The 27,794-nt window shown below is 55.2% G+C and overlaps 1 protein-coding gene across 20 annotated transcripts in view; it reads left to right on the top strand.

Annotated features, from left to right (window-relative positions):
- DNM1 (dynamin 1) overlaps positions 1 to 27,450 on the top strand; it is a 44,654-nt gene extending 17,204 nt beyond the window's left edge. The window contains exons 8-23 of one of the 20 annotated variants that reach the window (XR_012382196.1): positions 5 to 140; positions 329 to 396; positions 3,287 to 3,425; positions 9,126 to 9,212; positions 12,396 to 12,466; positions 12,641 to 12,692; positions 12,897 to 12,908; positions 15,278 to 15,391; positions 19,212 to 19,321; positions 19,989 to 20,100; positions 20,537 to 20,548; positions 20,904 to 21,074; positions 22,339 to 22,554; positions 22,957 to 23,172; positions 25,277 to 25,313; positions 26,836 to 27,450. Coding sequence is in view for 14 of the 20 variants with exons in the window: in XM_025888488.2 (XP_025744273.1) it covers positions 5 to 140; positions 329 to 396; positions 3,287 to 3,425; positions 9,126 to 9,212; positions 12,396 to 12,466; positions 12,641 to 12,692; positions 12,897 to 12,908; positions 15,278 to 15,391; positions 19,212 to 19,321; positions 19,989 to 20,100; positions 20,537 to 20,548; positions 20,904 to 21,074; positions 22,339 to 22,580; positions 22,957 to 23,172; positions 26,196 to 26,268 (1,615 nt within the window). In the remaining 6 variants the exon portion in view is untranslated. Of the gene's footprint in view, positions 1 to 4; positions 141 to 328; positions 397 to 1,526; positions 1,666 to 3,286; positions 3,426 to 9,125; positions 9,213 to 12,395; positions 12,467 to 12,640; positions 12,693 to 12,896; positions 12,909 to 15,277; positions 15,392 to 19,211; positions 19,322 to 19,988; positions 20,101 to 20,536; positions 20,549 to 20,903; positions 21,075 to 22,338; positions 22,581 to 22,956; positions 23,173 to 25,276; positions 25,314 to 25,737; positions 25,740 to 26,195 lie in introns of all 20 variants that reach the window. The other 19 variants (XR_012382191.1, XR_012382192.1, XM_073905682.1 and 16 more) reach the window with 19 other exon arrangements.
- The last annotated feature ends 344 nt before the right edge of the window (positions 27,451 to 27,794 follow it).

The following is a 27,794-nucleotide window of genomic DNA, read 5'->3' as shown; positions in this document are numbered from 1 at the left end:
CCAGGATGGTCCAGCAGTTTGCCGTGGACTTTGAGAAGCGCATTGAGGGCTCAGGGGACCAGATCGACACCTATGAACTGTCAGGGGGGGCCCGCATCAACCGGATCTTCCATGAGCGCTTCCCCTTTGAGCTAGTCAAGGTAGGACAGTCTCCCCAGGGGCGGGGGTGGGGGTGGGGGTGGAGGCTTGGGACTATCCACCCTCCCCCCCCTTGGACTTTCACACATACCTTTGCTGACCTGGGGCCCAACCCTGGGAGTGGGGCATCTGTCTTGGCGTTCCAGGAGCAGGAAGGCCCTGACCAGCTGTCTCTTGTTCTCCTACACAGATGGAATTTGATGAGAAGGAGCTCCGAAGGGAGATCAGTTACGCCATCAAGAATATCCATGGCATTAGGCACGTATTGGGACCGGGGAAGGGGGCTGAGCCCTGGAAGGCAGAGGGTCTGGTACCAAGGCACAGGGAGTAATGAAGTGAGCTGCCCTCAGGAAGGACCAAGAGCCCTGGTCCCCAGTCCCCTCCACCCTTTCTGGCTCCCAGCTCAAATAGGCTTGAGCTGGGGGAGGTGGACTGGAGGCCTGGGACACCCCCTCCCTGCAACCTGCTGTCTTCCTTTGCTGTCCCTGGAAGCAGGGCCTGGAGGCTGGACCAGCTGGGCAGAGCCCAGGACATAGGTAGCTGGGGAAGCATCCTCTGGGCTTGGGCCCCCTGCCCATCCTCAGGATGAGACAGCCTCCCCAAGTCCTATCCAGGTAGCTGCACAAAGCTGCCAAACCACTGGGAAGGGCCTGGGATGGAGCATCTAGGTATTGGTCTGTGTCCTTTTAGGATGGCACAAGGCCTCTCAACCCTCCAGACCCTCCCATAGTCTCATTAGCCCCAAGTGGGTCCCATTCCACATCACTTCCCTCCTTCTAGCCAACCCCACGGCCTTTGGAACAGGAAGGGGGCCTAGAAAAAAAGATGTTTCCTTAAAAGCTTAGCCCCCTTCAGGGACCCAGATCCACACTGTTCATTCAACAAGAAAATTTAAAGCACCTGCTATGTGCCAGGCAGTGAACGAGACCAAAATGACCCTGCGTTTATACAGGTTCAATTCCAGGGTTTGGCATAGAAATTACAGACTGATAACTGCATTGGCCATGACACAGAAAAAAAAAAAAAAATCTCTTCTGGTCTTAAAATAAAATGTTTTATTCCCAGAAAGGCTCTTAAAGAGAGCCCAGTTTGGCAGTTTTCATACCATGTTTGGCCATAGCACCTTTTGTATGAACAGAATCTTCAGAGGAAGCAGGCCATACATGACAATTACAAGCAGACCTTGTCTTGCCCCAAAGAGCGTCAATGGAAAGTCCTTCGTTAGAATCCCTCCCGCCCGTTTTACAGATGAGGACACTGATGCCCAGAGAGAGGGAGTGGGAGGACCCCAAGGGCAGAGTTCAGGGGGTCGGGGGGGGCCCTGGCCTGGCACTCCTGGCAGGAGCTGGCCTATGACACTGTGCCCTTCTCCCGCTCCGGGCGTTCAGAACGGGGCTCTTTACCCCAGACATGGCCTTTGAGACCATTGTGAAAAAGCAGGTGAAGAAGATCCGAGAACCGTGTCTCAAGTGTGTGGACATGGTTATCTCGGAGCTAATCAGCACGGTTAGACAGTGCACCAAGAAGGTAACCCGGTGGCCCGGGCCAGCCCCCCCCACCTCTGCCCCCATCCTGCACTGCTGCCAGGCGATCCTTTCCCCACACCCCCCACTGCCTCCTCGGTAGCATGTACAGACCTCAGCGGGGTGGGAAGGCAGGCCACCACAGACTAAGACAGGGGGTCTCTCTGAGGGGGCCTCACCCACTCCCTGGCCCCCAGGCGCAGGGATCACACGTTGATAAGACAGGTGTGATGGTGGCTATTCACCCTGAGAGCCCAGCAAGAGCTCCCCCAGCTCAGGGAGAATCGGCCTGGAGGGACCCTGAGCCCCCTCCCAGCTTTGGGGGTCCCCTTTGGGGGCTCCAGGGAAGGGTCACGGGGACACCTTGGCGCTGCAGACAGGTGAGATACAGGGCCCTCTTGGGTGCTGCTCTGGGGGTCTGGATGGCTAGAGGGGTACAAAGGACCCAGGTCTCGCAGGTACCCCGACTCCCCACTGTCTTTCACCGTCCCCATTCTCACCCCAATCTCACTCAGGACCCTGCCCCTCCCTTCCATCCACATCCAACCTTCCAGGGACAGAGTCCTCCTCCATCTGTTACGTCCTCTGAGCTTCACAGAACCTCCCAAGGAGGGCGGGGCAGGGAGCATGGCACCCATGTCACAGCAAGAGAACTGAGGCTTAGGAGATCAAGTGACTTGTCCAAGGTCAGATAAGCTAGCAGGTGGCACAGCGGCCACTCGAAGCCAAGGCTTTGGACTCCAAATCCAGTACTCATTTGATTCCACCCCAGCCTCCCTTTCTTGCCTCTCCCCACTGCTGCCCTGGCCCCTCTCTACCACCACTTCCACTCTTTCTGTCTTTCCTCTTCTCTCTTTCTGTCTTTCCCAGCTGAATTCCTCCAGACCCTTTTGGAGGAGAGGCAAAGGATGCCCCTTGAGGAGAAAGGGAAGGGCAGGAGTAGAACCAGGAGCTGGAGAGTGGAGGTCAGGCAGCTACACTGCAACTCCAGGAGGCATCATCTGCACCATGGTCTATGCAAATGGAGCCCCCTGGAGTTGGGCAGTGCACAGCCTGGGCAGCTGGATGCAGCAATCCTGGTGGAGGTAGGGAATCGTGCCAGGCTTTGGAGTCAAGATGAAGTGAATGCAGGAGGTGTTGGCAAACCTTGAATTGAACAGAATGGGTGGGTGGGGTCCTGGCCTGGGTCAGCCCCTTAGGAGGACCCAAAGGCTGTGACAAAGATAGCATTGGAAAAGACAGAGAGGGCCGGCTCAGTGGAGCTGAGGAGTCGCGGCGGGGGCGGGGGAGCCCTGGGCAGAGGAGCTGAACTCAGTAAGGGGCCTTGTACAGAGCAGAGGCTTGGTCCCTCAGAAGCCCCCCAACCCGTACCCCACAGAGCCCTGCGGGATACTTGGCAGCACCTGGGAGGTGCCGACCCCGGGTGGCGGTAGGGAGGGCCGGTCCCACACTCACAGTGTCTTCTGTTCTCTTCCCTTTCTCTGTGTCGGTGTCTCTCCGTCTCCCCCTATGCCTGTGCCATCCTCCACTCCTGAATCCTGGCTCTGCTTGGCTTTCACTCCCCTTCTATTCCCCACCTGCCCACGGCTGTTCCTCCTCCCGTCCCCCCTCCTCCCCGGGTGCAGGACGGGCCTCTTCACACCTGACCTCGCTTTTGAAGCCACAGTGAAAAAGCAGGTGCAGAAGCTCAAAGAGCCCAGTATCAAGTGTGTGGATATGGTAGTCAGTGAGCTCACCACCACCATCAGAAAGTGTAGCGAAAAGGTATGACCGCCGCCAGGGCGGGGCTGGGCCTGGCCGTCCCTTCCTCATGGCCATGGACTCCCGTGGGCAGAGCCATCTGCTGAGCAGGCCTGCCAGCCTCTCGGCCACCCACGTGGACCCAGATGCCTGTGCTGGCTGGGTGATTCTGGGCCCTTAGGTTTCGTGCCAGCTTATAACCCTGGGTCTGCTTACACTTACGATCCTTTTAGGCCCCCATCTCTGCTAGAAGACTTTGCTCCAACCCGAGCATCCTCAGCGGCCCCTTTTCACCAACAAGAATTACAATGGTGACGATGATAAGGGGATGGCGGATATTTGTTGAGCACCTATTATGTGCCATGCACTGAGCTAAGTGCTCATCTTTGTTAACTGACTTGAGCCTCCCAACGACCCTAAGAAGTGGGTCGTGTTATCCCCATTTTACAAATGAATAAACTGAGTCTCAGAAAAGGAGAGCAGAGTGGGATTCAGATTCAGGGAAGCTGAGGAAATAGATCTGGGATCCAGGCCTCCTGGGGTGGGGGAAGCTATCCCAGTTCCTCAAAACCAATTTGCCTAAAAGCATATTGGATTACTCACTTTATGGTAATCCGTATGCGTTCGACAGGGTCAGCCTCTTTTGGGTCTGTGACCTTTTAAATGCCTTCTTCCTATTTGTCTACTTCTGGGCATTCTGAGGATTTTTAGCCAGATCTTCCAAAGGCAGTTCTTTCCAGGGGAGTTCATGAGAATCAGGTGCCTGGGGGAGCCTCTCCAGGATTCAAATGCCCCTGCCCAGCAAGCTGAATCAGAATCTCAGGGAGAGCCCAGCCTTGCCTGTACTTGAAAAAGCTCCCTATGCTGGGCGGTGGGGGCACTTCTGCCTCAACTTCATGTTGCAAATAAGTTTCACGGGTTTCATGGCTCGTGCCTAATTAGTCACGTGCGCCCCTTTCCTTATCCTGTCTCACTTTGCCCACTTTTGTGCCTAATGTGGACAGTAAGCAAATTAGCATCCACTCCAGGCCAGTTCCAAGTGGAGTAAAATCTGGGCTGGACTCCCCATTGCATAGTATTTACCATGACATCTGAGTCACGGTCCCACTACATACTCAGCAACACAATCTTACTTTTGTTAAACTTTAAAAAACACCGAGTTTATCTTAAGCTGCCTCAAATCTCTTTACAAAAGAAGACAAGATATAACTAAATTATTTTAAACTTCAGCTTTTCGTTATAAAACTAATACCTTCTCAATTTTAAACATTTAGGAAATGCCAAAGCTTAAAAAGAAGGCAACAACCTTCCCTTTCCAGGGAGCCACTAGTGAGACTTTTGTACATTTCTTGCAAGTATACGCCTTTGAAAGAAAAATTGAAACTATCAGTATTGATTTTGTTCTGATTGTACACGATTGTTACAAAAATATTCGAACAGCACAGAGAAAGCAAGTCCCTATAATCGTACAACCCTAAAAATAAGGACTATTAGCTTCCTAACTAATTACAAATATACGCCAGTTTTAACCTAAATGGGATCATACTATACACGCTGATTCCGGAACTCTTTTTTACTGAGCAGTGTATAATGGAACCCTGTACATAACTACAAGATCTACCCTTGAACTGCTGAATCATATTCCGCTGTAGAAATGTGCCATGATCTATATATTCAATATCCTATTGACATTTCGATTGTTTCAAACTTTTTTTTTCTTTTACAAACAGTGCTGCAGTGACCATCCTTACAGATGTATTTATAGTACGTATCCTGTTGTTTCTTTAGGGCAAATTTCTAGACAGACAATGGCCAGTCAGTGTATATGAACATTCACAATTTTGGTAACTTCCCCACTTCTCCAACATTGCCCTCCAAAAAGTTTTTACCAATTTATTTCTCCAAATCTTTTTTTCCTAAGGTTTATTTATTTATTTTGAGAGTGGGGGGAGGGGCAGAGGGAGAGAGAGAAAAAAATTGCCAAACAGACGCCCAGCTGAGTGCAGAGCCCAACCGGGCTCCATCTCATGACCCTGAGACCATGACCTGAGCCGAAAGCTCAGTTGGACGAGTTGGACGCTTAACTGACTGAGCCACCTGGGCACCCCCTCCAAATCTTTTTTCTGTACATAGGTTTATTTACCCTGTTAGGTAGTCACACTGTGAATATATTAGCATCCTGCTTTTTCTTTTAGTAACACACATTTTGGGGAGGTATGTTACATAGTCTACATAAACCTTTTTTAGTGGTTGCATAATATTCTACTAAATAGATTTATCATGGTTTACGTAACAGTTTTTCTATTGGTGAACATTTCTTTTTTATTTTTTTTTAAAGATTTATTTATTTATTTTAGAGGGAGAAAGACCACGAGTGGGCGGGGCAGAGGGAAAGAAAGAATCTCAAGCCAACTCCACGCTCAGTGTGGAGCCCAATGTGAGGTTCGAGCTCACAACCCTGAGATCAGGACCTGAGCCAAAACTAAGAGTTGAACACTTAACCAATTGCGCCACCCAGGCCATTTAAGTTGTCTCCAGTTTTTCAATATTATAAATAATCTGGCAATGAACATCTTTTTTTTTTTTTAAGTAATCTCTACACCCACCATGGGGCTTGAACTCATCACCCTGAGATCAAGAGTCACACACTCTACCAACTGAGCCAGCCAAGTGCCCCTGAACACCTTTGCCAATACAAATGTTTATTTTTCTTTCTCTAGGAATTTTTTCCTTAGGATAGATTCCTAGAAAGCTGATTACTAGAATCAAACATTTAAAAACTGTGAAACAGTCTGCTGAATTGCATTCCAAAGGAAAGCAGTAATTATCGTAAATGGTAAGATTTTGGAAGCAACCCAGATATTCTTCAAGAGGGGATCGATTATGTAAGGTATCATGCGGTCAATGGCAGACAATAGCTATTAAAAGGGCAAGGCATATTTATTTCCATTCACATGTCCCTCCACAATGTACTGTGGGGAAAAAAGCAGGTTTCAGAAGATAATATAGTATTGGGGGAGGAAATAATATATGTAAACAAGAAAATTCCAAAGGCATAGTCATCAAATTGCTAACCATTATGTTAAGAGAGGGCAAGAAAAATAGGAATTTTTCCATTTCCACTTTGCAAATTTTAGTCTTACAGTGAGTCTGTAGATTTTTGTCAGCAGGAATATTGATACCAAAAACTTTAAAAAGGAAAGCTTATAAATTATTTCTAAAAAATAATGTTGCCTTTTGATGTATTTAATGAGTAGTGATTTTGTTTCTTTACATGGCAAAATTCACCCATCTTCTTTATTCCCCCCGGCAAGTCTTCTAAGGTTAGCAAGGCACCCCTGCCAGAGGCTTCTAAATAGTCAATTCTAACACTTCCCAGGCCTGCTGGATTACAACTTTCCTCTCTGGATGAAATCTGGAGTTTAATGTCGCCCATGGGATGTACTGCTCAATCCTCCCAAGGACCCTGAGAGGGAAAGTGCTGTTACTGGCCCATTTTCCACATGGAGAAACCGAGGCTCAGAGAGGTTGCAGTTACTTTCCTAAGGAGAGTCGGCAGGGCAGGGGCTGGCTTTGAAACAAGAGTCATGTGGCTCCCGGGCCTGCGTCCTTGGCCACTCACTCATGGGCTCCAAGCTGACCGCCCCACTCAGCCAAGGACTGAGAAAGAAATGTTCCATTTTAAAAACTGGCTAAAAGTCCTGGAAAGGCTCAGAGACAGCCAGAATGGAAAAAGATGCTCAAAGGGAACAGAACTTCTCAAAGAGGCTGAGGCTGCCTTGTCATGTGTGACACGTGGAAAACCTGACAAATGTAACATCCAGGCGGTTAGTGGGAGAATTGGTCATGCTGTTTGGCAAACTGCTCCCCCTTCCCTCCTTGCCCACCTCCCCCCCCCACACACACACCCCTGCCACAGCCCTGTCCTGGGAGGAAGTACTTGGGACCACCTCAGAGGAGGCCTCAGAGGAGGTGACTCAGTCCCAAATCTCTACCCCAAGTTGGAGACTTCAAGGAGCAGTGGAGCCCCTCCTTGGGCTTCACGGGGTAGCGGGTCCACCAGGCCCGTCTAGCCAGTGTTTGTTTGGAAGCCTCGGTCTCGGGCTACCTCTCCCCCAGGTCCCCTGTGCTTGGCCACATCAGCCACACCTTGGCATATCCATGGGATGGTCGGGGGCGCGGGGGGGGGGGCTCACATCTCTCACGTCTACCTCTCCTGGGCATCCAGGGTGCCACTTTCTTCCCCATCCTCCTGCCTCTCCCCAGGCCCCCTGCCCCATCCCCTTCGCCTCCACCTTGCCCTCAGGATCACTACCTGTGACCCAGGCACGCTAACCTGCAGGTCTCTTCCCACATAGGGGGATTCACCCGAGGGGCCGGACCCAGGCATGGGAAGAGTGACAGGACTGGTTCAAGATTTGCCCGACCTGGGTCCCATGTGACCACCAAGTGGGGAGGGCAGGCCAGCAGGACTCGAAGTTCCTGTGGGTGGGCTCCCCATCGTCAGCTCAGCGAGGCCCCCTCCCCGAGGAGGAGCTGGTTCATGAGCCGGAGGGGCTGGTGTCCACTCACCCTGGCAAGGGGGGCGAAGACATCCATTCTTCATTCATTCTCTCATTCCTTCAACCTGCCCTCTCTGAGCCAAAGCCGTGTGCCTGAACTGCCACTGTCTTCAGGGCAATGACAATCCAGTTGGGGGGGGGGCACAGAGAGGCCCCTAACCTAGCTCTTGGGGGTGGTCAGGGCAGGCTTCCTGGAGGAGGTGGCATCCAACAGTCCTGCAGGAGAAGGAAGCGATGTGGGCTTTGTCCAGAGCCTGGCTGAGATGAGGGCAGAGTTCACAGGCAGAGGGAGGAGGGTTTCTGCCTCAGTTGATAAAAACGAGGGAAATGGGTACTGGTGAGCTCCCACCCCAAAGGAGTGGGGTAGAGACAAGTTGGCTGGGCAGATGCTGCTGGGGATGATGGTGCCAGGCCGGGGCATGCAAAGGGAGGCAAAACTGGGTGGATTCTACCAAGAAGGCCCGGGGCCCAGCCAGGCCCCCGCGGGGTACTGCTCATGCTGCTGGCACCCCACTCCGCATGCCCCCCACCCCGTGCCCTCGCATGCCTTGCCTGGGGCTCCTGCATGTCCTGTATGTGCCTGCTGGTTTCCCCCTGCCCCCTCCCTCAGCCTGACTCAGGAGGCCAACTGGCACCTCGGGCCCTGCCCTCCCCAGATTCTTCCTGGATAGGAATCTCGAGGCTGTTGTCTGCCTGATTCCCCACCTGACTGTCCCTCCAAGCCTTTGGGAGGACAAGGGGTATAGCCCTGGGGGTCAGCGAAAGCTTAGGGAGCTAACGGCTCCCCAAAAAGAGGCCTCCATCGAATAGTCTGTTTCCAAGATGGCTGCTACCAAGGGGGCGGGGCAGGCTGAGCCCTGGGGCATTTCTGCCCATGGGAACTGCCGTCCCCCCGAAGTTGACCGGCTAGGCCAGTGAAGAAGAGGGCCTGGAACTGGAAAGACCCTTGAATTGCCATTTGGAACCCACACTTGGGGGAAAGGGTGGCCGTGGCTTGGTGCCTTCAGCTTCCTGGGACCCCAGGCCTCTCTTCCCCTCATCTCGGGCCTTCTGTGTGTCCTGCCACCGCACGCTCCTGGATCCCCGGATTCTGGTGGGGTGGGGGTGCTCCCCGCCGGTGCCCCCTGTGTACGTGGCTCTCTCCCCTCCCGCCCCTCCTTAGCTCCAGCAGTACCCCCGGCTGCGGGAGGAGATGGAGCGCATCGTGACCACCCACATCCGGGAGCGCGAGGGTCGCACCAAGGAGCAGGTGAGCCCACCGCACGCTGCTTCCCTCCTGCCCCACCCTTCCCATTTTGCCTCTTGCCTCAGGCTCCCTTACACCTTCTCGCCTCATACTCTCTGCTTCTCTAACTTTTTTATTGCGGTCAAATATATATAACATACAATTTGCCATTTTCACCACCTTTCGGTGTGTGGTTCGGTGGCGTGAAGCCCATTCACACTGTTGTGAATTGTGACCATCACACTCCCAATCGTCTCTCCAGAACCTTTTCATCTTCCCCAAACGCAGCTCTGTGCCATTAAACAATGACTCCCCAGCCCCTGCCTCCCCCCACCCCCTGGCAACCACCATTCTCCTTTGTGTTTCTGTGAATTTAACAACTCTAGGGATCTCATATACCTGGAAACTTACAGCAATTGTCCTTTTGTGTCTGGCGTATTTCACTTGCATAATTTTCTCAAGGTCCCTCTATACCAGGTGTGAGAATTCCCTTCAATTTTAAAGATTTTATTTATTTGTTTATTTATTTATTTATTTATTTATTTATTTATTTATTTATTTGAGAGCGAGTGAGAGAGAAACAGCATGAGAGGGGAGAGGGCCAGAGGGAGAAGCAGGCTCCCTGCCGAGCCAGGAGCCCGATGTGGGGCTCGATCCCAGGACCCTGGGATCATGACTTGAGCCGAAGGCAGTCGCTTAACCAACTGAGCCACCCAGGCGCCCCCGAGAATTCCCTTCCTTTTCAAAAAAACATTACTTAAATTCAATTAACTAACGTATAGTATATTGTTAGTTTCAGAGGTAGAGGTCAGTGATTCATCAGTCTTATATAACACCCAGTGCTCATTACATCACGTGCCCTCCTAATGCCCATTGCCCAGTTGCCCCACCCTCCACCCCCTCCCCTCCAGCAACCCCCTCAGTTTGTTTCCTGAGATTAAGAGTCTCTTAGGGTTTGTCTCCCTCTCTGATTTCTTCTTGTTTTATTTTTCCCTCCCTTCCCCTATGCTCTTCTGTTTTGTTTCTTAAATTCCACACAAGTGAAATCGTGATACTTGTCTTTCTCTGATTGACTTATTTCACTTAGCATAATACCCTCTAGTTCCATCCACCTTGTTGCAAATGGCAAGATTTCATTTTTTGATGGCTGAGTAGTATTCCATTGTATATATAGATATATACCACATCTTCTTTATCCATTCCTCTGTCGACGGACATCTGGGCTCTTTCCATAGTTTGGCTATTGTGGACATTGCTGCTATAAGCATTGGGGTGCAGGTGTCCCTTCCTTTTTAAGGAATGTCCGAATGATGTTCCATTGCCTGTATAGAATTTATTTAGTCATTTACCAGATATTCATTCATTCATCCACAAACATAGTCACTGAATGCCGCCTCTGAGCTGGGAGGAGCAGAGATGAACAGGCCCCCTCACGGGCCCGCAGAAGGCTGATAGGCGAGTCCTCCTTATTTGTCCATCTCTCTGTCATCCTTCTGTCTGTACCAACCCCTGGCTCCCAATTCCTAGCCTCCATATTCATACGCCCCTTCTCCATGATGATGCTGTCCCCCAGTCATTCACATCTTTGTTTGGATGTTGTGTTTTTGAAACCTCATTGATCTCTTCAATTACAAAAGTGACAGATAATAAAATATTCAATCAGTATAGAAGTAATTAAATTACAAGTAAAGTGTTCCTTCATTCACTCCCTACCCCCAGTTCCTCCCACAAAAGAACTGTTATTAACAGTTTGGTGTGTTCCCTTCCAGGCCCAAGCATTTTTTTTAAGATTTACTTCTTGGGGCGCCTGGGTGGCTCAGTAGGTTAAGCATCTGCCTTCTGCTCAGGTCGTGATCCCAGGGTCCTGGGATCGAGCCCCGCATCGGGCTCCTTGCTCCGCAGGAAGCCCGCTTCTCCCTCTCCCACTCCCCCTGCTTGTGTTTCCTCTCGCTGTCTCTCTGTCAAATAAATACATAAAATCTTTAAAAAAAAGAGAGAGAGAGAGAGCGAGAGCACAAGTGAGGGGAGGGGCACAGGGAGAGGGACAAACAGACTCCCCGCTCAGTGGGGAGCCAGACGTGGGGCTCCATCCCAGGACCCTGGGATCATGACCTGAGCTGAAGTCAGCCACTTAACCAACTGAGCCACCCAGGCGCCCCTAGGCATTTTTTCCCTAGACCTATACACATTCCAGATTCCATCTTAATCTTCAATAACCACAGTCCTGCTGTGTGTCTTGCCTTTTTTCTCTAAAGATAATTGTAGAAGCTAACATCTGTTGAGCACCCATTACGTGTGAGACGTGTGATCTGCCTCATTTCATTGTGCCTTCGCCACTCCTAGGAGGCAGACACACTTCATCTGTGGAACTTGAGGCTCAGTGAGCACAGGCTTATTATGCGGAGCAGTGGGGTTTGGGTCTAAACCTGGTAGTGTGCATCAGTCATGTTCCTCTGGTCATGACTCAGTTAAGAATCTCATCACTCTTCCTCATTTGCAAAGGGGATCTTCCAGTGCCAGAACCTAGAAATTGTCCTCATTCTTTTCAATAACTGTAGAGTGATTTATTGTTCAGAGGAGACCATAATTTATTTCACTTTCTGATGGCCATTGGCTTGTTTCCAATTTTTCTCCATTACAAACTACACCACACTGAACACCCTGGTATACATATATCTTTGTTCACTTGGTGAGTTTATCTAAGAGACATATATATGTATATATATAGTTCTAGAAATGAATATATGCATTTTAATATTGTTAAATGTTGCCAAATTACCCTCCAAGAAGGTGATCCTAACTTGCACTTCCACCAACAGTATATGAGAATCCGTCTTCTCACAGTTGTGCCCACACTGCTCATTACCAATATTTATTATTAATTTGATGGGTTATAAAAGGATCTCATTGTTTTAACTTAGATTTCTTTATTAATGAGGGTGAGCATTTTTACATAGCCTTATTGATTATATGCATTTCCTCTGTGAATTGCCCATTCATGTTCTCTGGCTCTTTTGATTTGCTTGTCTGTCTTTCACTTACTGACTTGTAGGAAGTCTTTGTTTGTTATGGATACTATTATTGATGCACTGATTGATTTATTATGGGTTCTATATGTGCTATAAGTATATTTCTTCCAGCCTTTCATGCATTTTAAAACCCTGCCATATTTTTTCCACTTGCCTGCTGACCTGTGTATCCTCGAAGGTCATGCTTCTCATCGATATTGAGCTGGCTTACATGAATACCAATCATGAGGACTTCATAGGCTTTGCCAAGTGAGTGCTCCCTAGGCAGAGAAGGTGACATCTCCTGTGAGTGTGTGTGTGTGTGGGTGTAGGACCCAGGCCTGCTGGGTTAACCTTCTGGGTCTGGTGCCCACTGAGTAGTGGCATTGAAGCTAGGCCTCTTGAGAGAAGAAATTCTGAGACTCTTCCCTCTCTCCCTATTAGTGCTCAGCAGAGGAGCAACCAGATGAACAAGAAGAAGGCTTCAGGGAACCAGGTGAGTCAACCCCAGTGCCCCAGCCAGAGGGATGGAGGGTGCCGGATGGACGCCAAGCTCTGAGAGCCCCCTCCCCAAGGGGAAGGGTCCCACGGGGGCCAGGGAGCCTGTCAGCTGCCAGCCACAAGCCTCCCACTCTGCCTCAGTAACCCTCTCTCCTCTCTCCCGATGCTTCTCGTGGTTGCTATGGTTACCTCTTTGCAGGATGAGATTCTGGTGAGTACCAGGACTGGGGCTCTTTGGCTTACGTAGTGAAGGGGAGGAGGGGGCCCATTTACAGCGGGGTGCAAAGGGGGCAAAAGGGCACTCTTTGGCTTGAGCTGCTTGCACACACCAACACGTGGGTGTCCACATGCGCTCCCAGTCCAGAGGCAAGGCCTAGCCATTCACAGAGTCCCATCAAGCTGTCCATCAGCGCACATGAGCTTAGCATCTACTTCAGGCAGAGGTAGACCATGTGGGCTGGGTGGGTGAGAATGGCTGGGAGGGGCCTGGCACTCAGTAGGTGCTCCTCAAATATCTGTTGAATGGATGAATGGATGGATGGATGGATGGTAGCTATCCCTACCAGAGAGTGGAGTAAAGAGATGAATGAGTGTCAAGAGACAAGTCCCTCCTCGCCCATTCTGTCCTTCAGATCTCTGATGAAACACCACTTCTCCCCCCGACCTGTACACAGGAGTCATAGCCCGGAGTTTTCCAGAGGCCGTAGTTTCTTTGTAACAATCTAGGTGTTTGTGTGATTATTGGCTTCATACTTATTTCCTTCTCAAACCCCATGAGGGGAAGGGCTGGGTCTCTCTTGTCCATCAGCAAATTCTCAGCCCTATAACCCAGTGCCTAGCACACAGTAGGTACTCAATAGAACAAAGGCATTAATGAGTGTAATATCCCAGGGCAATTCAGTTCAGCAAATACTCGGTGGTGCCTACACTGGGCTGGCCCTGGACAGGAGTCAGACTCCGGTCCTGACCCCTGGACACCTGAGCCTGCAGTCAGGACCCAGGCAGGGTGGAAGTTGGAGGGGCAGGCAGTTCCTGGTGCAGAGGCTGTGGAAGGGGGTTTGGCAGAGCGGGGGGTGGCCAAGGGAGGAAAAAGGCTGCCAGTCAGAGCAGGGAGTAGCGGGACACGGTCTGCTGATCAGTTCCTGGGGCGTGGAGTGCCAGGGCCTGGCATTTGGATTCAGTTCCAAAGACAGTGACAACACACTGGGGATCCTCACTGGACCTGGACAGGGTGGAAGAGGGACCATGGGACACCTGGCTATCGTGTTTCTGTGAACGGTGAAGGCCGCTACTCAGCTCCTGATCCACTATGTTACTTGGGTTCTCTGCAAGGTTCTGGGGGAAACCAGAGGGTCAAGGAGGGTGCCGGGAGGAGGGTGTGGTTCGAGGTCCTCAGAAGCAGGCCTGACAGCAGAGGGCTTTCCCCAGGCTCCTTGGCTCTTCTCTGGATGCTCAGAGGAGCCAGGGAGGTCAGGGCTGGGGGAGGGAGTTCTTTCTGAATGGCCCACCACAGGGGTCTAGTTAGTGGCCTTGCCCTTGGAGTAGAATCTACAGGCCCTGTCTATAGTGATGGCTCAGGATGCTCTTGGGGACAGCTGCATCCTGCTGTGAAAACAGACCTTTGACTGTTACTCTGGGCTCCCCAGGGAAGAAGGGGCCTGTTCAATTCATGCTCAGCCCTTCACCCTGCTCCCACTTCCTACTACCCTACTCCTGTCCAGGCCCTGGGGCCAAAGACCCTTAAAACCCTACTGCCCTAGCATTCATGTGTTCATGCCACAAATATTTATTGATTACTTACTGTCTGCCAAGCACACTGCAAGGTGCTGGGATATACCAGTGAGCAAGAGAGTTCATAATTTAGCAAGACAGGCTGACATCAGCAGATAAGCTTCCCTCTCTCTCTCTGTCTCTCTCTGTCTCTCTCTCTCTCTCTCTCTCACACACACACACACACACACACATAAACACACACACAATTTTGAAATCTCAGCCTTTGTCATAGAAGAAGACTTAAAGGAGTGATAAAAGACTATAAGAGGATAATGGGGGTCCTGACTTATCCTGGAGGCCAGGGAGGGCCTGCCTGAGAATGGGACTTCTGAGCTGATACCCAGAGGGTGAGGAGGAATTTGGCAGACAGACAGGAGGGAAGTGCTTTCTAGGCAGAGACAGCAGTGGCACGTACAAAGTCCTTGAAGTCAGAAACAAGTCTTAGAACAAGGTGGATCTTAAGCTGCAAAGACATTCAGAATTGTCTTGCCCAGTGGGCCCCCTAAACTCTGCTTGCACACTTTTAGTGGTGGGGAGCTCATCCCCTACCAAGGCTACCAGTCCTCTCCTCAGATGGCTCTGACTGTCAGAAGGCTGTTTACCCTGAGCTGACCTCTGCCTTCCTCCATCTTCCAGTCTATTCACTTGTGGTTCAAACCACAGCAGGTCTGGCCCGCACCCTCCCTGCCCGGCCAGACCTCCAAGAGCTAGAGGCGGGGTGGGCTTTTGAGTGCCTCTCTGCCTACTCCATCCTCCACAGGGAGTCCTGGTCTCTTCCCACTGACCTCCTGCCCTCTCACCCTTCAGGTCATCCGGAAGGGCTGGCTGACCATCAACAATATTGGCATCATGAAGGGGGGCTCCAAGGAGTACTGGTTTGTGCTGACCGCTGAGAATCTGTCCTGGTACAAGGATGACGAGGTGAGTAACGGGCCACTGGTCACCAAGGGGTTTGGCTGGTGGCCAGAGTCAGGCTCAGACACTACCAAGGGCCTGGAGTAGACCGGGCCACCCAACAAACAGGGCTTTTCTTAAATCACATCAAAGACCCTTGGGTGGAAGTGGGCTGCAAGGATCAGAGGCAGGCAATCCTGGGAGCTCATCCAGGCTGGACAGAGAAGGTGGCATGGCAGGAGCGGGGAGCCTGGGGCCGAGCGCCCTGGAGAGGGTGGGCAGGGGTGCTGGGCGCCCCTCCCTGACCCCGCCAGCCCTGTGGCCTTCCTGTTTTCCAGCTCCAGGGTGTGCCGCCTCCCCCGTGGCCCCCACAGGCCTATGACACACACATATCCAGCTGCCAGACACCCTGTTAACCCCTGCACCCCAGTCCTCCAGACCCCAGCGGTGCAAGGGAGGCGCCCCAGGTGCCTCCAGGCCAAGGGGCCGGGAGTGATGGGGTCCTGCAGAGGCTCCACACAAGACCCCCCCCCTGCGCACAGGGGCACGCAGAACCCCTGCTACCTCCCTCCCTCACTGCCGGTCTCCTTTAAGAATGAGTCTATTTGGCTTCCACATCTGGATTCCAGAGGTGACCAGAGAGAATAGGGAGGGCTTGGGGTGGGGGGGACTTGTGGTAATGAACTCCAGCTGGCCACAGAGTGGGGGAGGGGACCTTCTTCCTGAGGAAGCTTTTGGAGGAGAGGGCGCTCCAGTGGGGAAGTGGGGCTGGGGTGGGGGGCTGTGATTTTGGTCTCTGAGCTCCCTCCTCGATCCCCGCCCCCTCCAAGTTGCCCCGGGGAAGGCTCCCCCGCCTCCCCATCTTGGGCTGGGCCCTCCATCGTCACTGGCGGGGGCGCCAAGTCATCTGGACCTCATTACCCCAACCCTGGCCTCTCCCCGACCATGGGGCCCCTGGAAGGATGGAGTGTGAGGTGGCGTGACACGGGTGGGGGGCTTGCTTCCTGCTCTGTCGCTCAGGCAGGCTGCCTAGACCCCTCATGGGCTGGGGGTGCTGACTGCTGGCCCCAGAACTCCTGATGCTCTTATGTGAGGATCGTTATATGTTGGGCCAGGGGACAGTGTGACCTGGGGCTGAGGGCTACGCTGCAGGGAAATGTATCCAAGAGGGGCCCCGTCCTCGTGTGGCGGGGTCTTTTTGAGCTCTGTGTGTACATTTGAGTCGGGTCGTGTGTGGGGCGCGGTGGGGGTAGGCAGTGAGTGCCGGGAGGTGGGGTGTGAGGCTGATGGGTGGTGTTGGGGGGGCGTTGGAGGAGAGTGTTTGGGGCATAAGCGTCCAGGTGTGGTTGGGGGAAGACTGTGTGCGCCTGAGGTACGACTCTCAGGCGTGTGCCTGTGCCCGGTGTGGAAATGAAGGGGTATGTGTGTGGCAAATGGGCTTGAGGAAGGAGAATGTGCACGTGGAACGTCTGAGAATATGTATGTGCTCGAGATGGAAGGATGGGAGAGAGCCAGTGTTCCACTGTGAGGGTGCGTGTGTGCGCCCCCAAGATGTGCGAGTGTGCTTGGGGCACGAATGTGTGACTTGGGTTTGGGTGTGGGAATGTATGTGTCTGAGTTGTGCAGGTGTGCATGTCAAGTTGTTGTGTTTGTGTGTGTGTGTGTGTGTGTGTGTGTGTGTGTGTCAGATGTGAGTGGATTTTTGCACTACCAGCTTGCGGACATGGAGGTGGTCTGGGCTGCAGGGAGGATGATCTGGCCCCCTCTCTCCCTAGCCGCCAGCCCTCTGGTCTTTGGGACTTGGGTGGCCCTCTGGGCAGACAGGCGGCTGCCCATATCCCCAGTCCTCATTGCCACCCCCCATCTTCTGAGACTTCCTCCGCCGCCCATCAGCACCCCCATCCCGTCTCAACAGCAGGGTGCCCCTTTTCCCTCTACACCTCCTCCCAGCACCCCCCCCCGTGCCCCCACCCCCAGCCCCCTGCCCCGTCTCCAGGTTCCGGTTCTGGGATGGCGGGTGGGGGTCGGTCCAGCTCTCCAGCGGCGGCGCCGAGGGTCTAACCCAGCCCAGCCTAACCAATGTGCAGACTACTGTACAATTTGGGAGTCCTGAACAGATAGTCTAAACACTGGGTAGACGGAGTGGAGGTGTCCTCTGGTCCATCCAGGCAGCAGTGTCTGTCCGTCGGGTGGGAGCTTCGGCCCCATGTCCTGGAGATCCAAGGCCCCCAGCCCCAGCCCAGCCAGCCCGTGGTCCCCTCTCTGCTCCCGACTCCCCTTCTGCCTCCTTTGACGTGGCAGGGGTGAGCGGGAGCTGTGGCTGGGAAGGAGGGGCCTGGGGAGGGGGCTGGCCAGCAGGAAGGGAGGAGTGGGGGGAGGAGGCCGCTCCTACCTAGAGTCCAACCCCAGAGCGCAGGGCGGGTGGTGGCGGGGCCTCCCTCGAATGCTTCCAGATGTTCCCTGGCCGCGTGTGCAACTTCCTCCTCTCCTCCCCCAGCCACCCTCTGGGACTCCCGGCCACCCGCCTGGCATAAAGAAGGCTTTATGTGGCTGGACGGGCCAGGCGGGTGTGGGGGGCAAAAGGAGGTGGGCAGGACGGCGCCAGGACCGGGGAGCAGGGTCCTCCTCAACCCAGCCCCCTCCCACCCCCCTCCCCCCTGCCCCCGACCTGAGATCCTGGATGAGGCTCATGCCCAAGCCCTGAGTCCCTGAGATCCACACAGACATCCCCCGGCCACAGCATGGGTCCTGTGGTGTGGGCACGTGGGGTACCAGCAGGAGAAACCCTCCTCCGCCTCCCAGAGCCCCATCCCGGAGTATCTCCTCTGCCAATCCCTGAGTCTCCCTTGAACATACCAGCCTATAGACGAATGTCAGCCCACAGCAGACATACACAAGTGTGCACGTAGGCCTGGCACCCACATGCCCATCCACAGATACACATCACTCCTCCCAGACGACTACAGATAAACCAAACGTGTTCAACCCATGCAACAAACCATCTGCGTGGAAACATGCATGCCCACAGAGAGCCCCCCAGGCATGCTCCATGCAAACAGATGTTTACAGTTGCCACACACACCCATGAGAGCGTGCACACATCCGCCTTGATGCACAAACATGCTCACACGGACCCATGGCCATGCTGTGCACCTCCTCGGGCACACGCGCGCACGCACACACGTATGCGACACAGACACGTGGGCGCACATACACAATGGTCATGGTGCGTGCTCCAGCTGGTGTGTGTTTGCACAAGCACACAACTACACACGTTGCACACACAGACGTGCCACCTCCAGGCTTGTGCTGTGCGCCTGATTGCTAACACATGGGCGGCTGGCGTGGGGGAGGGGGCTGGCGTGGGCTGAGCCAGCCCTTTGAAGCTGCTGGGGCTGGTGGCCCCCCTTCTCTGTCTCCATAGTCAGGAAATGAAGTCAGCAGCTTAGCCAAAGCCGGTCCCGTTGGCCAGGCTGGGGGCGAGAGAGGCTTGAGTGCGGGGTCCCTGGCTGGGGCTGGCCTGGACGGCATCCAGAGCCTGCTTGGGGTGGGACTGGGAGCCACCCTCGGTCTCGCCACCCTGCGCTCTTGGGCTCTGGCATGTATGCAGAGGTGGTGGGGATGGCTTGAGTGCCATTGGGAACCAGAGGCGCCCGGCAGGCCCAGGGCTCCATGCCAGGCTTTCTTCAGATGGCACCTGTGTCGTACCTGGTATGCAGGTGCCCCCACAGCCCAGGGCCGCTCTGGGGCTCCACAGCCCCGCCCCACCGCGCGGAACGCTCTCAGGTTGTGAGGCATAGCAGGGAGCAGTGCCGAGCTCACCCATCGCCCCCACCTCTATCCACAGGAGAAAGAGAAGAAATACATGCTCTCCGTGGACAACCTGAAGCTACGGGACGTGGAGAAAGGTTTCATGTCAAGCAAGCACATCTTTGCCCTCTTTAACACTGAGCAGAGGTGGGTCCCCAGACTGGAGCCCCAAACCACCCTCACTGAGCAGAAAGGAGAGGGACTTGCCCCAAGCCCCACAGCAAGTCATTCCTTTGACAAATATTTAGACAGTCACTTAGTGAGCACCTGCTCTGCATAAGACATTCTGCCAGGCCCAGGAGGACAAGGAAGAGCCCACCACCAGGCCTGATCCCCTTCTTGTTGCTCAGTGTCCACTGGGGTCGGTGATGGTACCGGGCCTCTCGCCTCCCAAGCCAGGGCTGCCTCCTGTGGGCTTCCCCTTACTCGAGATGAGGGGTGAGTAGAGCTGCCATCAGGGAGGTCCCCAGGCAGCGAGGGGGAGCCAATGGGGGCTGCATGGTCAGGGATACCCCTCTTATGAGGGCTCATCCCCCCCCCCTTTTTAGTCCCTTTCTAGTAGAGCATTTTACTGCTAATTTCACTGAATCCTCAAAATGACCCAGGGAGGCAGGAGTTGTTTTATTAACCCATCTTCCAGGCGAGGAAGCCGAGGCTTGGAAGGGGAGGGGACTTGCCCAGGGTCGCACTGCTGGGAAATGAGAGAGCCAGGCCTGGACTCCAGACGTGATGCCCCCAATCCGTGCGTGCCCTTCACCACCTGCGTGAATGGGTTTCACGCCTTCTCCCCTCACCACCTTACTCCATCTTGCAGGAATGTCTACAAGGATTATCGGCAGCTGGAACTGGCCTGTGAGACACAGGAGGAGGTGGATAGCTGGAAAGCCTCCTTCCTGAGGGCTGGCGTGTATCCTGAGCGTGTTGGGGTGAGTGGCAGGGCGGGGGGCGGGGAGCAAGCTACTTCCCACAGGGGGCCCAGGGTCATCATCCTCAGTGATATCAAGTCATGTCACGTTTCTGAGCCCGTATGCAGCTCAGAAATAGCACGGATCCTCCCCCTACCTGCGCTGGGGTGGGATCAGAGTGAAGCCTTCCGCCTGTTCTTTGTGACCCTCCTCTGCCACCGATGGCATTTCCTGCATCCCTTTCGTATCGTGGTGGCTTTCTGTGGCCACCTCCACTTTCCTCCTCTCTTTCACTGTGGGGATGTCTCGAGTTACCTTAGAGCTGGGGTAGAGTGCCCTGGGTTCACTCGCCTTCTCCTTTCTGTGTGTGTCTGCTTGGGCCATGCTTGCTGGTGGCGGCGGCGGCGGTGGCAATGCTGGTGTCGTGACCTCTTTGGCTTTGGTGTGGGCCTCCCAGGACAAGGAGAAAGTGAGTGTGCCCCTCCCTCGCCTTCTGCCAGGTGTCTCCAGACTGGCAGCAGCTCTGGCCAGGTCTTTAGCATCAGGAAGGGACCTCGGAAGTTCTATCCTAATTGATGGACTGGGAAACTGAGGCAAATTCTAGGCACTAGACTGAGAGCCAAGATAAGGCTGAATGAGGGCCTGGGGTCCTAAGAGGCACTGGGGTGGGCAGAGTAGGCAGACGCAGAGTGTTTGGGGGAGCTGGTGTCTGTTCTCTGTATGGCAGTGTTCCAGGCACCCTTGGAGGGGCCGAAACCCTGGGGGTGCCTGGAACCTGGCTGTGAGGGCCCAGTCACCCTGATGCCCTCTATTCTCAACGGCAGGCCAGTGAGACTGAGGAGAACGGCTCAGACAGCTTCATGCACTCCATGGACCCACAGCTAGAGCGGCAGGTGGAGACCATCCGGAACCTGGTGGACTCATACATGGCCATCGTGAACAAGACTGTGCGGGACCTCATGCCGAAGACCATCATGCACCTCATGATCAACAACGTGGGTGCAACCCTTCGTGGGCGGTGGGTGCTCTTGGGGGACCAGGGAGGCAGCGACCAGGTTGGCCTGGGGGAGGCACAGTCCAGTCCCTTGGGATCAGGTCTAGCGAGGTAAGTATAGGTCCACACGAGAGCTGTCCAAAAGAAATATAATGTGAGCTTTGTATATTATATTGTAGTCACATACCCAAGTTGTTCCAAACATGCTTAAATGTTTCCCAAAAGGAACTAGGAGTCACATCTTTTGAGAACTCCCAGGCCATGTTTTGAAATGCACGCCCCGCAGAATCACTACCATCCATGAAAAGGCATGGCCCCCAGAGAATTAGAACTATGTTTGAATCCTGGATTTGCCACAAATTCTGTTTGGCTTTCAGTAAACTACCCTCTCTGAGCCTCTGTTTCCCTATATGTAAACATACGGATAATACAGTTGAGAAGTAAGGGAATATAAAGTGCAGAACAACACAGTGCCTGGCACAGAGTAGGTGCTCAATATATATTTGAACAACAGATAAGTGAGACACAGGCCTTTTTTTTTTTTTAAGATTTTATTTATTTATTTTGACAGAGAGAGACACAGCGAGAGAGGGAACACAAGCAGGGGGAGTGGGAGAGGGAGAAGCAGGCTTCCCGCCGAGCAGGGAGCCCGATGCGGGGCTCGATCCCAGGACCCTGGGATCATGACCTGAGCCGAAGGCAGACGCTTAACGACTGAGCCACCCAGGAGCCCCGAGACACAGGACTATGGCGTAAAAGTCTCAGTGCCTCTCCATGAGTATCCCAGGACCCGCACCTGCGGAGTATAAGGAGCACATAAACCCACCGCCTACACACAGAGAGTCCCATTTCACGCAATCCAAGGACGCATTCACACCTGTTACTCAAGGGCTCAGAAAATTTGAAACTCATCTACCTTATTTTGGTCCCGTGGAGCATGCAAGTCCTTGGAAAGGATGTAACTAACTACCCCATTTTATAGATGGGGAACCTGAGGCTGAAACACAGCTGAGTAACTAGGTGTCCTTGGTTGCATGGTGGGCCCCGAGTGCCTTCCCACATCTATGACCTTGGACAGGTCACTTTTCCCCTCTGGACCATCTGAGAAAAGGGCAAGGAGGGAGGCGGGGAAGCAGAGGAGACCTCCAAGGTCAGGCGGTGGCACAGCCAGGACCCCGAACTCCCAGTCCAGCGTACAGTCCCGCGGGGATTCACGGGGTACGGGCGTCAGGCCCCAGCCCGTCCTTCTGTTCGCGCGCCCGCAGACGAAGGAATTCATCTTCTCGGAGCTGCTGGCCAACCTCTACTCGTGCGGGGACCAGAACACGCTGATGGAGGAGTCGGCGGAGCAGGCGCAGCGGCGCGACGAGATGCTGCGTATGTACCACGCACTGAAGGAGGCGCTCAGCATCATCGGCGATATCAACACGACCACTGTCAGCACGCCCATGCCCCCGCCCGTGGACGACTCCTGGCTGCAGGTGCAGAGCGTACCGGCCGGACGCAGGTACCAGGGCCGGCCCCCACGGCCCCAAAGCCCCCCAGCCCGGGGCCCGCGGGAGGAGGGCCGGGACCGGGCAGTGGCGCGCCCGCGTCACCGGAACGGCTCCCACCTGGAGCAGGGGGCGGGGTTTAGTAGCAATGGGCGGGGCTTATTGCGGGGCGGGGCTTGCCGTGGAGCGCTGGCTGCGGGGCTGGGTGGAGCTGGAACTTTGGAGCCACCGGAGGCGGGGCTTAAACTCCGGGAACAAGTAGGGCGCGGCGGGGCGGGGCGGGGCTTCCGCGCATGGGCGTGACCGGCGCTGGCCTGGGGCGGGGCCTCAAGGTGGGGCGGAGCTGCTCATCTCTTCCCCTCCTTGTCTTCCACGCCCTGTCGCCCGTAGGTCACCCACGTCCAGCCCCACGCCGCAGCGCCGAGCCCCCGCCGTGCCCCCAGCCCGGCCCGGGTCGCGGGGCCCTGCTCCTGGGCCTCCGCCTGCTGGGTCCGCCCTGGGGGGGGCGCCCCCCGTGCCCTCCAGGCCGGGGGCTTCCCCTGACCCCTTCGGCCCTCCCCCACAGGTGCCCTCGCGCCCCAACCGCGCCCCGCCCGGGGTCCCCAGGTGAGTAGGGGTTGAATACGATGGGAGAGACCAACGGGCGGGCGTAGCCGGGAGGGAGGTGTGGCCAGAGCCGGCCCTCTCCATCCAGGGCGCTCGGACGTGGGTGCCACCCGACGTGTGGCTGAGGGCTGGCGGAGCCTGCGCCCTAGGGAGCGCTGAGTCCCGGAGGTGGTCCTTTCTGGGGAGGGGGCTGTGGGACTCCTCCCACCTGCCCCCTTCTTTTCAGCACTTGCATGGCGCTTCCCTCCCTTTTCACTTCTCTCTCCCACACGTTGCATTCCTCCTCCTTCCTCCTCGCTCTCCTCCTCCTCCTCCGTTCTCCATTCCATCCTCAACTTCTGTCTCCCAGCCCCTAGTGACCTACCTACCTCGGGTCTGGGCATCTCTGAACCCAGATCCTCTCCAGATGTGGAGTTTTTCACTTACAGGGCTACTCTGAGTCCTGACTCTTTGAGCTGTCCCAGGGGGTGTCTGGCCTCTGGCCCACAGGAACAGAGGCCAGGCTGTGACTGACTGGAAAGGTGTGTGATGTGTGTGTGGGCGTGCACACGAGTGTGAGTGTAAGAATGGCATCCAGGCACGAGCTAGGACACGGAGCATCTGGGAAAGGGGACTGGGAGCCATGGGGCAGTCTACTGGCTTTCTTTTTTGGCCCTGCCTCTGGCCCTACCTGGCCTGGACCGACATGGTGGGTGTTGGGGCAGGAGTGGGTGAAGGCTGCCCCATTCCCAGAGATTTCCAAGGAAAAGGCTTCTACTTCATCCCTTGGATTTGCCTTCTTCATTCATGACCCTTTTTCAAGGAAGCTCATTCTGATATTTCAGTCCCTGTTTCCACTGGCCACGTTCCTTGAGGAAGAACACATCAGACCAATAGCATCCACTTGTGTTTCCAGATGGCTGGAGGGTAGGGCCTAGCCTTCGTGGGTCTAGCCCCCATGAACCCCAAATGAAGCAGAGATGGGACTTGCTTCCACGGTGATCTGATGACCAAAGCAGATGGGGTAAAGCAGGCAGCGTGGTATTGGTCAAGAGCGCTGGATTGGAGTCCAGAGGTTCTGGTTCATCCTGGGCTTTAGGCAAGTCACTTTCCCTTCCAGGGCCTCAGTTTCCTTTCTACCACATGATATTTAACATTCTGCCTTTCTCCCAGGGCTGGTGTGAGGATCAAGGGAGACAGTGACTGTAGACAAGCCGCATGAATTGCAAATGTGGCTATAGGAGCGCTTTGCTAACTTCCCTTGTGAGTTCAGATTCTTAAGGGTATTTGACATGCCCAGGTCTGCGCTGAGGGGTGACATATGGGAAGAGGAAGATTTGGCACCTGCTCTAACTCCAGTCTTGCTAACACACGGGAAACACTTGGCAAGTCACGGCCCTGCCTCGGGGGAAGACAACAGCCTGGGAAGCTTCAAGACAGATTGACCTGGGGGAGGTCTGGGGGCTGATTGAGATAAGACTCAGGTGATGAGGAGTCAGGGACATCTGGGTCGGTGCGGGCGAAGGTTTAGTGTGGGATGCATTGAGGAGAGCCGCTGGCCAGAGAAGAGTGCAGATAGAAGGAGGAAGAATAAGAAAAGGTTGCCCTGGGTATGGTGGGGCAGGCTACAGAACCTTAAAAGTTCACAGAAAAGTTTGTCTTCTTGGGACTCAATGCTGTGGGGACTAGGAAGCCATGGAAGGTTCTCGGGCAGAGAAATGGCAGCTGGACCCTAAGAAAGCAAGATCTGTCCCATATGGAGCATTGCAGGTGGCCCTCTGAGCACGCCAGGCACGAGTGTGCAGGGAGCTGGTGCAAATGCCTCCTGTGTATGGGCGAGCTTCTGTGTTGTGACTCAGCCCACGCGTGTGCTTCAGTGTGCCGAGTGGCTGCATGCCCCACATCCGTGCTGCACGTGCCGGCCAGTGAGGGCGCTGGGCAGTGGGAGGCGGGGGAGGTGTATGCGTGTTGTTTGCAGGCATGTGTGTCAGTGTGTGCATGCAGGGCCGTGGGGCCTCCCAGCATGTGTGTGCACGCCCGGGCGTGTGCGTGTGCGTGACCCCATCCCCAGGCCTGCCCCGTCCGTGCGTGTGAACTGCCATGTTGATTTGGTGCTGTCTTTCAGAATCACTATCAGTGATCCCTGAGGAGCGTCAGCCACGGTAGGTGCATACGGGCCTCTCTGCCTGCTGCATGAACGGTGTGTCTGTCCCCCACCCCTGCTGCACCAGCTCCACATGGGGGGGCGCACCTGGGACCTCAGAGCCAGGCTCCCCCTCCCTCTCCCTTCTGCAGCTCCAGACTTATTCTTTCCTCTTTCTGTCCTCGCTGCCAGCTGGCTCTCTCACCTCCCTCTCAGCAAGCCTCGGGACTCAGTGCCACTGCTCAGGACCTCCAGGGCTGAGCCTGGGGAGCTCTTGGGACAGGCTCCGCGCCCAAGCTCTCGGGAGCCGGCAGAGAGGGCAGAGAGCTCATGGTCAATGGTGTAGAAGCAGGGAACTCGGAGGGGGTTGTGCGTGGGGCCGGACTCAGCCAGAGGCCTTGGAACTTCGTCCCAGGGGTGCCACACTGTCTCCCCAGTCTGAGCCGTGCTGTTGGGGCAGGGTAGCCAGCACCCAGCTCAGGGGCCAGAGCCATGGTAGGGCCCCGCCTCCTCTAGCGGGCCAGCCATGGGGCAGCCATCCGGGGCGAAGGTGGGGTGCTGCTTTCTGAAAGCTGGAGGGCCCTGTCCACAGCTCACAGGCGAGGCAGGGTCACGCAGGCCATCTCCCTCCCTCCTTGGTATTGTCATGCCTGTGGAGGCACAACAAATGACAGTGTCCTCGGCCCCAGATGAAGCGCCATAGCCAGCCCACAGGCTCATGGCCCTGGGGCCTGGTGCTCCTAGGGTGACCTACGCCTTTCAGCCAAGGGGACCACAGTGTCCACTGACCTAGGCAAGTCAGCTTCTCTGGGTCCCACCCTGGCTGGGCCGCACAGTCACCCAGCGACCCGCCTGCCACTCTGTCCCTGCCGCTGACTCTTGCTCTTCTGCTTTTCCCCAGCAGGAAGGGCCCAGCCTCACCTACGCGACCTGTGGTCCCCCGACCAGCTGAGGCTCCCCTCTTAGACTTATAAGCCTGTGGCCGCTGGTATCCGGCTTGCCTGACCTCCCCGCCTCCCCAGGGTCCCTTCTGAGGACTCCAGGCTTTCTGCCCGCCCAGAGGGGCCTCCAGTGCCCCCTCCAGCCATCCTTTTAGCTTTGCCCTCCTGGTTCAGTGTTCTTTCTCCTCCTGTCTCTCTCCGTGAGGACTGGTGACTGTGGCCTGGGGCTCACGGCCCCACACTCCGAGGCTAGGGGTGGCCCCAGGCCAGTACGTTGGAAGACAGGGAGGGCCGAGCATGTGCCTGGAGCTGTGGGTGCACTGCCTGGTGGTGTATGAGAGACCGGCGTGCGTGGCAGGGGGAGGGCCGCCCCGGCCTCTCCCCCCCCCCCCCCGCCCCCTGGGAAGCTGCGGCCCCCACCCACCTCCAGTTCCTCCCGCCTTTCCTCTCTCTCTCCTCCATTCCAGAACCCTCGCCCACACCCTCAGCTTCGTCTTCTCCCCCTGCCAGCCCCCTCCTGCCCACTGGGCTTGGCTGCCCTTGCCTTACCATTTCTCTCCCTCCTCTCCGTTCTCTCTTTGCTTTATCTCCAACTGCCAGCCGATCGGGTCAGGCAAGTCCATCCCGTCCTGAGAGCCCCAGGCCCCCCTTCGACCTCTAACCAGATCCCTCTATTCCTCGGAGACCTCCCTTTCCAAGCCTGCCTGGACGGCTGTTCTGTGACTTAACAGTGGCTCCCCAGCCTCAAAGCCCCGCCCTTCATCTGTGACTTAGTCTGTTGTAGTGGTGAGCTGACACATCCAGGCGTGATGTTGGTGAACACTTGTGCCCCTCCGTGGTATTGCTCCTACCCCGTTCTATAAATAACTATAAATACTCATATATACACACACACGCACGCACACGCACACACACACAATCTGGCCGCCACAGCCTCGCCTCTAGTGTTGGGAATCCGTCACCAGGCTGTCCTTGAGGAGTCTTGTGGCCCAACTACCAGGGAACACTGTCACCCTGACATCCCCCTCTCCGAAGTGTGCCACCTCTGATGAGCCTCCCTGTCCTGCCCGGCCTGTGGACAGCCACTTTTTCCGTCCCTCCCCCGCTCAAGCCCGGGGGCGCTGTCCTGGCAGCCGGGTGGCTCTTTCCCACCGGTCTTGCTGTCTCTCGGCTAAGAATAAAACCCATTCCTGGACGATGGGAAACTGCCCTCTGCTGGCTTGTGTTCTTTGTGGAGTTCAGGGGAAGGGGAAATCTTGAACACTGGGTTGCAGGGGTGGGCAAGGGCCCAGCCATCGCTCCGGTGCTGTAAGGAGTGGCGGTAAAAGGCCCCATCCTTCGCAAGGCCTACTGGGAAGGCACCTGGGGGGTTCACAAATTCTCATCCTGGGAAGCCCGCTCTGCCCACTAGGGGGCAGGGGCACCGACTCGGCCTGGAGGGAGGATTGGGTGCTGGGACCCTGTTTTCCCTCCCCAGGATTAGATCAGGCTTCTGAGCCTCTGGGCCATTAGGGCAGGAATGCCCCTGAGAGTCCCAGGGCAGAGCCCCCTGCGGTCCC

Source organism: Callorhinus ursinus, unplaced genomic scaffold, assembly GCF_003265705.2.
Source record: "Callorhinus ursinus isolate GAN/ISIS: 27379988/994484 unplaced genomic scaffold, GSC_fseal_2.0 scaffold24, whole genome shotgun sequence".
Taxonomy (NCBI): Eukaryota; Metazoa; Chordata; class Mammalia; order Carnivora; family Otariidae; genus Callorhinus; species Callorhinus ursinus.
The sequence above is the reverse complement of the archived record's forward strand: the minus strand, read 5'-3'. Positions and strand labels throughout refer to the sequence as shown.